This window comes from Staurois parvus, unplaced genomic scaffold (assembly GCF_062004578.1).
Source record: "Staurois parvus isolate SC_StPar_1 unplaced genomic scaffold, SC_StPar_1.0 ptg000371l, whole genome shotgun sequence".
NCBI lineage: Eukaryota > Metazoa > Chordata > Amphibia > Anura > Ranidae > Staurois > Staurois parvus.
Window position 1 is genome coordinate 6,993,421 of NW_028318167.1, and position 13,528 is coordinate 7,006,948.

Genomic DNA, 13,528 nt, shown 5'->3' on the forward strand with positions numbered 1-13,528 from the left:
ATCAGGAACCAGGCTGAGAAAGGTTAAATGAAGTTTATTAACATAAATATTACTTATACAACACCAACACCAATCAACCATAACAATTTAAAGTGACAAAATAAATGTGTAAATGCAGCAAACCAAATGAAAACCTGGCTAACTATATACAAATGGAGAGAGCACACACAAGCAGGGCAAGGTCAGGACTAAGACAGTAAACAAGAGGAGCAGGGAGCAAGGTACAGGGAGAGCTGGATGCAAGGTACAGGGAGCAGGTCACAGAAACAGGTCTCAGGTGCAGGAACAGGAACAAGGCTCAGGCTCCGGCTCAGGATCAGGCTCAGGCTCAGGCAGGGACATGGCTTGCAGGATTAATACTGAAGCACTGAACCTCAGTTATGGGAGGACTTATATACCTCCCAGCAGCCTAATTACTCGGACAGCCCAGCTGCTGGGAAACACCTTCTGGTGACCACCGGAACTGCGCCTTTTGACTCTGGGAACCATAGTGCCACCAACAAGTGACCCAGGTGATGACACAAGTCCTGACATTACCAAATATTGATGACCCCCTAATTAAAGAGTGGTCATAAATAGCTCAATACATGAAATCAGGCACCAATGGCATCCATTCCTCTGTGCATTAGAACCACTGACAAGCCCCATCACCTCTAGTCATCAGCAGCATGTAGTAAAAGAAAGAAAACATAAAAATGATTCCCATGGTGTTAAATATCGTGTGGCACCTTTATTCAAGATATTGCGCTCACATGTATAAAAACAGTAAATGTGCATTAATAGATCACCATAGTCAGCACACAGTGGTAACTTTCTGGGTCACTTCTGCTACGCAATGACGTCAGCAAGAGGTTCTGTCCTACGTGTTTCGTTGTAAAGGTGGTCTTCTGGTATATAACAAACTAAAAGGGACAAAATGACAGAAGTATGTTGTTAGGATTTATATATGCTTTAACGGATAAGTTTAACTTTGGAACATGTTACATGTTCCACCCATTTTTAGGGTGGAACATGTAACATGTTCCCATATCCGCAGCAGTGCCCGCTGCCCCCCCCTCCCCTCTGACAGATAGTACGGGGAGAAGTTTCCCCGTACTATCTGTCATATTTGAAAACAGCCGGCTGCTTTGCAGGGCTCCGCCCACATGGCCACCTCACTCATTCACAAAGTTCTGTGAACGAGTGCCTTCACGTCCTGGCAGCCTTAGCGGCTGTGGGCTTGTAGTTTTCAATGAACTACCACTGCGCTGTGGAGAACCGTTGTAGTTCATTCAAGCTTCCTGTCAGAATATCTGCTTGACTGTAAATCTACTGATCGCTGGTGCAATGCTTTCCAGGCTCCTTTGGACAAAAATATTAAATGCTATTCTTTTATCTGCAAAAAAATGTGCATTTATTATTTTTGTCCAAAAGTTGAACTTATCCTTTAAGTGTCTTATGAGAGAGAGATTGGTGCACTTTATACTACTTTTGGTAACCTGCAGTGATTTTTATTTCAATTTTGTGTGCCTGAGTACCATATGTATCAATATATTTGCATATCAAAAGCATATTTTGAAACAAATACTATTTGTAATTTTATTTTTAATAGATGTTACTGAAGTAAAAGAAAAATGCACACTTGGTATGAAGTTAGAATATCCCAGTGGATATGTCATGAAGAATGTATGGTATCCAAAGGCATGCAGTATGATGAAATATGACAGTTTGGAAGAACTGGGCACATGCTTGCAATGGAAGTTCATCTACCTGTTTGGCGATTCAACTCTAAGACAGTGGATTATGTATTTTAAGAATCACATCAGTGGTAAGTTTGAAACAATACAGAATGCAGTAATTTCTTGCGGCGGAGATTAGGACACCTGTCACTATTTGTCCTGTTTACTATTATTGCCAAAAGTGAAAGAAAATACCAAATTTTGGGTTGTGCCCATAACAGTAATAGAGGGAAATCCTCCAACAGGGACACAGGTGGCAATAAAAAAAACTGTACGTGCTATAACCCTCCTTTACTCTGTCCATAAATACATAGTTGGTAAGGTTGACACTGGTCAATCCAGTTCAATATGTGTGTGTGTGTGTTTATCCAAAATAGAAAAAAAGTTTTGCCCTTAGTTCTATTTAAACCAGTTTTCTAGCATGCTCTACATAATATTAAGTAAATTAGTCTCACAACTAACAGATTTTGTTAATCCTAATAATTCCCCCCTCTCCATATATATATATATATATATATATATATATGAACACAAAGATTGTGCAGGAGAAGAGATGTGCACAATGGAAACATTTAATTCCATAAGTTAATACATTTGTTTTGTCATATTTGTCATGTTAGAATGATTCGTTTTTGGAATTTGCTTTGTATATTCAGATTTGTATCGTATATTCAGATTTATTTTGTATATTCGTTATTTTATAATCGATTCAGATCTTGGAAAATGGCCCACCTTCATCCAATCCAAACACAATAAGGGCCCTTTCACATTGACCAGTTTTTGATCAGTTTTTTTAGTTAAAAAAAAAACACATAGAAGAAAAATGCATGAAAATGGACTGATTACTCTCAAAAATACATTGGAGTGTTTCTTCTTCAAAATATGGTAATTTTGTAGGTGTGTCTGTCCTGGTGTTCCAGGACCTCCAAAAATGTGATAGCTAGTCAGCAAATTAGATGAATAATTCATGCTCCTAGAAAGCGTGAAGGTGCTCTTTTGATTTTGGGCTCCTCTGTGTGGCTAGTCTGTGAAAAAATCGTCCATATGTGGTATTGCCATACTCCTCCTATTGCCATAGGAGGAGTAGCAGAGTGTGTTTTGGGATATAAATTTAAGTATGCCTATGCTGTTTTTTTAGAAATATCTTATTAATTGATAACTTTGTGTAAAAAAAAAAAAATTATTTTCTTTCCTGCATGTTCCAAAAACTTGTGGCGAAAAATGACTTTAAAAAAACGTATTATACCTTTCAAATATACCTAGGTGTGTTTGCTTTCCAAAATGGGGTCATTTTGTGGGTGTTTCCACTGTCCTGGTGCTCCAGGGCCTCCAAAATGTGATAGGTAGGCAGAAATTAGATGCATTATTTATGCTCCTTGGAAGCTCAAAGATGCACCTGGGATTTGGGACACTCTATGCATTAAGACTATGAAAAAGTCTCACATATGTAGAGTCCCCACACTCAGAAGGCATAGCAGAATGCATTTTGGTGTGTAATTTTAGGTATGCTTATGCTGTGAGTGAGAAATAACTTGTTAATATGGAAATTTTTGTGGAAAAAAAACCAAATTTTATTTATTTTATTTTCCAGAAAATTGTGACAAAAAATACAACAAATTACAAAAAAAGCTCACCATGCCTCTTACTAATTACTTTGGACTGACTACTTTCCAAAAATGAGTCATTCGGGGGGTATTTGTACTCTCTCTCTCTGGCATTTTAGGGCCTCAAGAACCATACCATAGTTTGTACCATAGTTTGTAGACTCTTTAACTGTCACCCAGACTAAATAATATACACTGATTTGGGTTTTTCTACCATAGATGGAGCAGAACACATTTTGGCCTAAATTTATGAAGAAAGATTATTTGTTTGCAAAATGTTATAACATAAACTAAAAAAAAAAATGTTTTTCAAAAACATCTGTTTTCATTTATGTAGCAAAAAAAATAAAAACACAGCGGTGATTAAAAGCACCAAAAGAAAGCTCTATCTTTCTAAAAAATGATAAAAGAAATTAATTTGGGTACAGTGTTGCATGACTGTTGAAAGCTGAATCTTGGCCTGGGCTGTAAGGGGGTGAAAGTGCCCAGTCCACTTTTTGAGTTCAGGTTCACTTTTAGAGTATGGCCCATCAGTGGTTAGTGTTTAGGTGGAATGTTAATTCTGCAACTATAACTTGATGATAGGTGAGGATATGTATGACCAATTACTATTTTATTTAAGAAAATGAGTGTGCTTGTCTCTTTTAAGTAATCAAAATATAATGTGCACAATCAATTCATACATATTTCATAATACATAAATCCGAAACACCATGTGAAAAAGCAAAACTGATAATGTCCAAAACATATAATCTGATTCAAAATTATATTTATTAATGCAAATAAATAATAAATATAGTTCAATCTGAGAATGAATGTTTAAATAAATAATAATAAATAAGTCCACAGTATATGATAAGTCCAGCAGCAAAGTAATAAAATGCTCATGGTGCTAAAATCAAAATCAAAGTGCTCCAGTGCTAAGATGCAGCTCTCATGAGGTCATCTTAAGGATAGGTATGGCATCTCAGGGTCACCATCTGGGCACATCTGTCCATTCTGGCTCCCCTATGGATCATGAGCTTATAGGCTATGAAACCTCTCAGCTGCCTTCCCTGGTGGCTCTGCGGGTGACACACCATAGTCACCATTTTTACTTCATATATTGCTTGTTATTCATATGTTTATCTGTGTATGTTTAAGGTATTTTGTTGCTCTTAGCGCTGCGCCCTCTTTTATTGTTGGTGCCCAGAGGTATGACTGGTTCAGCCCCCCTTCCACAGCTATTTGTTTGTGAGCCGAGTCAGTGTCGGGGTTTCCTTAAGCAACTGGGCATATGTTTTGAATTGATACCCCTCGCTTTTCCTACTGAGAGGTCAAAGGTGGGCTTCCTAATCTCGCTGCTCTCGGACAAGGCCTTGGCCTGGGCAAATCCCTTATGGGGGAACGATAACCCTGTGATTCACGAGTTTGCCGGTTTTGTTGCCTCCTTCCGTATGGTATTTGATGTGCCTGCTCACTCCGCCTCTGCTGCTAAGCTGCTCATGTCCATGCATCAGGGTTCACGAACCGTTGCCGAGTACGCCATAGAATTTCATACCCTGGCGGCAGAGGTGGGTTGGAACAATGAGGCTCTGGTGGCTGCTTTCTCTCATAGTCTCTCAGATGTGTTGAAGGACGAAATTGCAGCCAAAGAACTGCCTGCGGAGCTCGAAGCACTCATTTCCTTCCTAATCCTGATTGACACCAGGCACAGGGAGAGGCCTTCACTTAAGGAGCGTCTGCGGAGGCCTCCTAACCGATTGGCGCCTATGTTTTCTGTCCCACCCATTCCTCCCTCTCCTCTCACGCCTCCTGGGGATAGCTTGTCTTGCAGTGAGTCCATGCAGCTGGGGTTTGCTCACCTTTCCGAGGGGGAGTGGGCCTCTCGGCGTCGGGAGGGTCGCTGCCTGTACTGTGGTCTCGGTGGGCAATTTCGCCAGTCCTGTCCGGTCCTTCCGGGAAACGCTCGCACCTGAGATCCTGTCGGGGGCAGATCTTGGGTGGAGTTTCCTCATCCCCGGTTTCCCCGCAAAGATAAACCGCTAATTACCGTTGTCCTCTCTTTGGCGGAAGGCTCGGTGACGGCCCAGGTGTTGGTAGACTCTGCTGCTGGCGGAATGTTTATGGACAGTTCGCTTGCTGCCCAGTATTCCATTCCTCTGCAAGCTCGAGTTACTCCATTGGTCCTCGAGGCGATAGATGGCAGGCCCCTGCAACCGCCGCAGGTTACCGACGAGACCCTGCTGGTTGAAGTAGCTATTGGGGCTGTTCACCGGGAGTTGGCCTGTTTCCAGGTAATTTCTTACCCGCACTGCTCCGTGGTTTTGGGATATCCCTGGCTTCAGAAGCACAATCCGACTTTGATTGGCGGTCGTCCGAGATTCTCTCGTGGTCTCCACATTGTGGGGCTGGTTGCATCCATGGACCTGTTAAGGTGTTGTGTGCCTCCTCGGACTCTGTGTTGCCTACTGACTATGGGGAGTACCTGGACGTGTTTGACAAGGTGCACGCTGGTGCTCTGCCTCCTCATCGTCCATACGATTGTACCATAACCTTACAACCCGGTGCCACTCCTCCACGTGGCAGGGTGTATCCTCTTTTGGTTGCGGAGAATCAGACCATGGAGGAGTACGTTGCGGATGCGCTTTCCCGGGGGCACATTCGCAAGTCTGCTTCTCCAGCAGGAGCTGGCTTTTTCTTTGTGGAAAAGAAGGGTGGTGAATTGAGGCCTTGCATTGATTTTAGGGGTCTCAATCGAATCACGATTAAGAATGCTTACCCAATTCCGTTAATTACCGAGTTGTTTGACCGCCTCAAGGGAGCAACGGTCTTTACTAAACTCGACCTTAGGGCTGCGTACAACCTCGTACGAATCAAGGAGGGCGACGAGTGGAAGACCGCGTTCAACACCAGAACCGGCCACTATGAATCCCTGGTTATGCCCTTCAGGTTGTGTAACGTGCCCGCGGTCTTTCAGGAGTTCATTAATGATGTCTTTCATGATTTGTTGCAGCAGTGCGTGGTGGTTTACTTGGACGACATCCTGGTTTACTCTGCGTCTATGGAGTCTCATATCCAGGATGTTAAGCGGGTGCTGCAACGGTTACGTGAGAATGAGCTTTTCTGTAGGCTCGAGAAGTGTGAATTTCACCGATCCCAGGTTGCCTTTTTGGGCTACATCATTTCCGCTGTGGGATTTTCCATGGACCCTCAGAAGGTTTTGGCGGTTCTGCAGTGGCCTCGTCCCAGTGGTCTTCGGTCCATTCAGCGCTTTTTGGGATTCGCCAACTATTATCGGAAGTTTATTAGGAACTTCTCCACGCTGGCCAAGCCTCTCTCACATCTGACCAAGAAGGGCAGTAATCCTCACGAGTGGTCATCCGAGGCCATACCTCTGGATCAGATCCTGGCTGCCATTCGCACAAGCCTGGCTTCTCCCCTTGGGGAGCAGATTTTGTCAGCTCAAACTGATGCTCCCTCTGAGAGACCGGCTGGTAGATGTTTTGTACCTGAGGGATTGCTCACCCGCTTACTGCGTACCTACCATAATTCTAAGACTGCCGGTCATCCAGGGAGGGACCAGTTGTCCTGGGTCGTTTCTCGTTTATTCTGGTGGCCATCTCTCTGTTCCAACATCACCTCATATGTAGCGGCATGTTCTGTCTGTGCCCAGAATAAATCTCCTCGGCATCTTCCATTGGACCTTCTGCAACCCATTCCCAATGGGGAGCGTCCCTGGTCACACCTGGGCATGGATTTTATTGTAGACCTCCCTGCGTCTCGAGGCCATACGGTCATTCTTATGGTCATTGATCGTTTCTCCAAGATGTGCCATTGTGTTCCGTTGAAGAAATTGCCGACTGCGCAAGAACTGGCTACGGTTTTCACCAGGGAGATCTTTCACTTGCATGAGTTACCTAAGGTGATTGTCTCGGACTGTGGGAGCCAGTTTGTGTCCAGGTTCTGGCGAGCCTTCTGCTCTCAGTTGGATATCAAGCTCTCCTTCTCTTCGGCCTACCACCCGCAGTCCAATGGGGCTGTGGAGCGTTCCAACCAGGCCCTGGAACAATTCCTTTATCTCAGACCATCAAGACAATTGGGTCGATCTCCTGCCATGGACAGAGTTTGCGAGGAACTCGGCTGTCCGGGATGTCTCCCTTCATGGCCAACTATGGGTTCCAACCCGCTGTATTGCCTGAGTTGTTCTCGCCACAGGACATTCCGGCTGTGGATAACCATCTTGCTGCCCTGCGTTCCTCGTGGCGGCAGATCCAGAGGTCCTTGAAGGACTCAGCTCAGTGCCAGAAGCTCCAGGCTGATCGTAGATGGCTGCCCGCTCCTTCATACCAGGTTGGAGATTGGGTGTGGTTGTCCACTCGTAACCTAAATCTTTGGGTGCCCGCACCGAAACTGGCTCCCCGTTTTGTTTGTCCTTTCCGCATCCTCCGCAGGGTGAATCCGGTTGCCTATGCCCTTGCTCTTCCTCCTGGGATGCGTATCTACAATGTCTTCCACGTATCCCTGTTGAAGCCTCTGGTCTGTAATCGCTTTACTGCCTCTCCGCCTCGGCCTTGTCCTCGTTCTCATCCTATCTGGGTTGACGGTCATGAGGAGTATGAGGTGAGCCGCATCCTGGACTCTTGGTTGGTCCGTCCCCCCTTCTAGTACAACCCCACCCAAATTCCTCATCCTAGCATAACCGCTTAAATATTACCTATTCCCAGCACAAATCCCCCATACCCAAATCACTCTAGTAGCACATATCACCCTCAATTCCCCCCACCTAACATTAATCCCCCCCAATTCCCCCCTCCTAGCACAAATCCACCCCCCCCAAATCCCCCACCTAGCACAAATCCACCCCCCCCAAATCCCCCACCTAGCACAATCCCCCCCCCAAATTCCCCCCTCCTAGCACAAATCTTACCAAATCCTGTCTCCTAACACATCTTCCACCCCCAATTACCCTTCCCAGCACAAATACCCCCCCCCACCCATTCTCTACGAGCTCCCCCTCCCCAAATCTTACATGCGGAAACAACAGGAGTAGTGGAGTAGTGAGGAAATGCAGGCTCTCTGTTATCTCCCCTCCTGTCATAACAGCGATCCTCCATACAGCAGGTTACTTAGCTGTATAGGTAAAGGACACACAGTGAGCGCTCTCAAAGAAACAGCAGCTGAACATCCAGGATAAACGCATGTAAAAATCCTCAGTAAAACATATATATATAAAAAGGTTATATATAGCAGGTTACTTAGGATCGCTATTACATCTGATGGTACGCGGCTTCATTACCCCCCTCAATTCCTCCAAAGACTGCTCAACTCTTGGATATGTGGATGGGGGGGGGTGTAATGAAGCCGTGTACCTTGGGATGTAATAGTGATCCTATGTAACCTGCTGTTATGATAGGAGGGGAGATCACAAAGAGCCCGCATCTCCTCCCGTCACGTACCTGATTGGAGACTGAAATGATGAGGTCGGCCTCACTTGTATCACTAGCCCTGACCCCACTGGAAGTTGAACAGAGGGTGTCTAGGGACCAGGGGGACAAGAGTGCCAGTAGATGTTGTTTGCAGCTCTTGCAGTTGGAGACTTTGGAAGATTGATAAACCTCCGATTCAGGCACAGTAGTAATATGCAGAGCTGGTATGGTAGATGGCCAGGTGTGCACCAGAGCAAGGCAGGAAGCAGGGATGGGAGACAGGAGCAATGTCATAGGAATAGCCGGGGTCATCAACGGGCAGACAGCGAGGTACCAAATCAGAAGCAAGCCGAAGTCAGGAACAAGTATCAAGCAGGAGAGTAATCAGAGTCAGGTCAGGAACAAGCTGGGTCAGCAACAAGGAAATCACACAGGAATGAGCAGGAAATGGGGAACAGCTGAAGACCAGTCAGCACTCAGCACAGGCAGAGGCACCTTTTAATTAGTCCGTCTGGCGCCAATCTTCACCGTGCGTGCGTGTGATCGTGCATTTTTGTGCACAGGCGCACGTCTATTCACCAGCCGTCTCACGGGAATTCCCTTACATCCCCGCTCTCTCCTCTCTGGACTGATCACTTTAATACCCAGCCTGGGGGGTGCACAACTGAAATCTGGGTTGCACAGCCCACCCCAGCACCCCCCTAGATCCAGCCATGCTTTGAGTGCTTTGCCATACTTTTATTTTATTATATCTTGCAAGTATGGTGCACTTTCTGAAAGCACACCAAAACTCCTGCATTCAGGAGTTTTGGTGTGCTTTTAGAACGTGTACCAAACCTGCAAGATACACTAGAAGTGTACATCCCTGGTTTGAGGTTGAGGGCCACACCAGAGGGCTCAGAGGGCTACAGGTTGAGCACCCCTGAACTAGAGGGTAAGAATGTAGGGAAAGCAGATAGAAATCTGGATCGCTAAGAGAGCAGTCTAGGAAGGGGGGGGGGGTGGACTTGGTTTTGTATGTTTGTTTTATAGGGGTTAATATGTAACTATATTAATATGTAATAAACTGTATAATAGAAATAAATACTCTTTTTATGGTAACCAAGAAATTAAATAAGATATACAAAGGTAACTTAATTCTATGCATGTTCTCAATTCAAATTATTTTTTTTTTCCCTCAGCATTGGCACAATTCTACCTTTATGATGACAATTGGTCACATCAGCTTTTAAATTTGGACCTGAAAAGGAATATGAAGATATCCTGGAAAAGGCACACCTATCCATTCATCACTAGCTCATATCAGTCCTGGAAGGAGGAGCGCACTATTACTCGAGAAATTGACTTAATTAGAGGTGATCAGCGTACTGTGATTATACTAAATATAGGGGTACATTTTAGAGCATATCCCACTTATTATTTCATTAAACGGCTCCTTAATATACGACGTGCTATTGAACGTCTCTTTCTAAGAAGTCCACAAACTAAAGTTATCATTAAGACTGAGAATACAGGTGAGATGAACAAAAACTTTGAAACCATGAGCGATTTTCATGCTTCTGTTCATTATTCAATAATGGAAATAGTTTTCACTAACCTAAATGTGGGTTTTGTCAATGGATGGGATATGACCAATGCATTTGACTCCAATGCAATTCACCCTTCAGATACAGTAATTGGGAATGAAGTTCAAATGTTGATGACCTACATTTGTTAGGTTACTATACAAAAGACATTATGATTAATTTAAAAAAGTTCTAGTTTTTTCTTCTATATGTGATAATCAGTCATGTGCATTTTCACCACCAAAGTATTTTAAAATGAAAAATTACAGTTAAAAATGTAATACAGCGGGTGCACTGCAGTCTTGTCCTGTAGCTTGCAGCCATGAAATTATAGTTTTGCTTTCCATTGAGAACAGAATTTCCTTAAGAAACACATAGTTGGGCTGATTGCCAATAAAAAGTGTGAATTTTTATTTCAATTATCCTAACAATGAGATATAATAAGTAAACAGGCACTTTATTTTCACATGATTGGATAACTGATGTTAATATTCATACAATCTATTACCCAAATCTTCTTAACTTCAGTAAATCAGCCTCATGAAATTTTGAAAAACAAGATTAGAGACAGTAATGTGTTTGAACTTCAGTTGTTATATCTGAAAAAGTAGTATCTACTGTATATCAATGGTGGTCAGCTTAAAATACACAAAGGGCCTTATATAAGGCCTATAATATGTTCTTAGGGCCATAAAATAGCTTTGTTTTTGTACACTTAATGATCTATAAGGATGCTGTCCTTCCCATCACCTTCCAGCAGCCCTTTATAGTGGTTTTAGCACCAGGAGGTGGAGGCAGCTTCAGCATCACTTGATTGCTGTAATTGGCTGGCACAGCAGTCACGATTGGATCCAGCTCTGCCCCATCTAGCTATGTTTGCTGAAGTGACATTAATGTCATTGAACTTCACCTTTAAACAAAATACCAAAGTACTGTATTCTTCTGTGCTACTATGGTCCCTTCAGATCCTGTGGTTAGTGCTGTGCAATAACTTCCAGCAGTTCCAATAATAAAGCTGGGGCTTTTAAGGCTTATTGTGCAGCCAAATGCACTTTAAGCCCCGTACACAATGGCCCAATAATGACTGGTAGTGGCCGGTTCAACAGAAAAGGCTGGCTTCTGTCAAATGAGCATGCTGGAAAACCAGCATTTGATCGGCATCCGGTCAGTGCTGTCCCCCTGTCAGAACACAATAGTTCAGCAGGGGGATCGCTGTACTAAGTTCGGATAGTTAGTACAGTTTTTTTTTATTGAATTAAAAAACTGATAGCGTGTGCCAGGCATTAGAATGAAATGAGATATGGCCAGAATAAGGCTGCCAATGTGCAACTCAAGTTCTGTTTAATTCCTGCTGAATCCACTGAATTTTGGGGCATGAATGGCCCTGCACTCACCACATGGCTTCGTAAATGTGAATATACAAGTCAAATGAGCCGGGTGGAACATTTATTGGCTGATATGTCCAGGATGAAGTGTATTTATTGTCCAGAATTGTATCAGGTAGACTGATTGACTTCCTGCAAACTGGCTGCTTTGGAGTAGACAGGGGATTAATAACTTAATAAGCCCTATCATACTTTATAAAGAGTAGCAGTGAGAAACTGAAGGAGTTTCAGTCTATAATGGAACAGGCTGAGAGTGTAACAAACCCAGAAGGGCTGATTTATAAAGAGTTTGCACAGACACTCATCCAGTGAAAGTGCATGTGCATTAATTTTGTATGAATGGTCAAAAACAAATGTAAACAGGCTGTATTCTGTATTTTTTTAAATAGAAAATAATTTTTTGTAAACAGAAAATGCAGCATTTGTCCACTGGATGGCGCTAAGTGGTATAGGAGATTCCTATGACACTTAGCCCATCTAGTGGCCAACTGTGGAATATGCACTGTTACTATGCAAATTATTTCTAAATCAACCCCAAAGAAGGTGGCGGTTAGCCAGGAGGCTGAACTTTTGTTTTTTATTGTATTTAAAATGTATGTAGACCTTAACAATAAACCTTTCTTATTTTGGAATCTTTTGGTCTGTTCAATATACCATTGAAAGCATTTTTTATATCTGTTTAACACATTCAAAAAATACCTGTTTCTCTTGGCATATATCTTGTGAAGGGATTTCCTCCTGTGCTCTCTGTCTGCACTGACCTTTTTTCAATTACATTGTTCTCTTTGTACTTCAAAACCAAACCCTCTGTTATGGAAATAGCTCTATCTTATTTCTCTTGCCCTGATAAAGATGAGAGAGTGAGTGTTGTAATCCTAGGACTAGAAGTGTTTTACTGGCCAACACCCAACTTGAAGATAACAGAAAAAAAATAATTAATCACCATGTAGCCAACACATTCAAACACTAGTAAGCTTCAATGTATGTGTGTGTGTGTGTGTGTGTGTATATATATATATATACAGTTGTAAGAAAAAGTATGTGAACCCCTTTGGATTACGTGGAATTTTGCATGAATTGGGCATAACATGTGCTCTGAACGTCATCTAAGTCACAACAATAGAAGAACACAGTCTGCTGAACATAATACTACACAAACATTAGATGTTGCCATGGTTTAATTGCACATAACATGTAAACATTCACAGTGCAGGGAGGAAAAAGTATGTGAGGCCCTAGCTTAATGACTTCTCCCAGAGCTACTTGGAGCCAGGAGTGAGCCAACCTTGACTCCAATCAGTGTGATGATATTGGATGTGTTGTTGACAGCTGTCCTGCCCTTAAAAAACACACACCTGTTTTGGGTTTACTGGTTTCAAGAAGCACTGTCTGATGTGAACCATGCCTCGCAGAAAAGAGCTCTCAGAAGACCTACGATCAAGAATTGTTGACTTTCATGAAGCTGGAAAGGGTTACAAAAGTATCTCCAAAAGCCTTGATGTCCATGTGTCCACGGTAAGACATACTGTCTACAAATGGAGAAAGTTTAGCACTGTTGCTACTCTCCCTAGGCGTGGTCGTCCTGTAAAAATGACTGCAAGAGCACAGCGCAGAATGCTGCATGAGGTAAAGAAGAATCCCAGAGTGTCAGCTAAAGACCTACAGAAATCTCTGGCACATGCTAACATTTTTGTTGACACATCTACAATAAGGAGAACATTAAACAAGAATGGAGTACATGGGAGGACACCACGGAGGAAGCCATTGCTGTCCAAAAAGAATATTGCAGCACGTTTGAAGTTTGCAAAAGAGCACCTGGATGTTCCACAGCACTACTGGCAAAATATA

At 43.1% G+C, this 13,528-nt stretch overlaps 1 protein-coding gene across 3 annotated transcripts in view; it reads left to right on the forward strand.

The window, feature by feature from the left end:
* The window catches only part of LOC149456200 (NXPE family member 1-like), a 68,615-nt gene extending 56,303 nt beyond the window's left edge, over positions 1-12,312 (forward strand). For all 3 annotated transcript variants that reach the window (XM_089685340.1, XM_089685343.1, XM_089685341.1), the window contains 2 exons: positions 1,592-1,807; positions 9,912-12,312. In XM_089685340.1, coding sequence (XP_089541466.1) covers positions 1,592-1,807; positions 9,912-10,447 — 752 coding nt within the window. In that variant the 3' untranslated portion in view covers positions 10,448-12,312. The remainder of the gene's footprint in view (positions 1-1,591; positions 1,808-9,911) is intronic.
* The last annotated feature ends 1,216 nt before the right edge of the window (positions 12,313-13,528 follow it).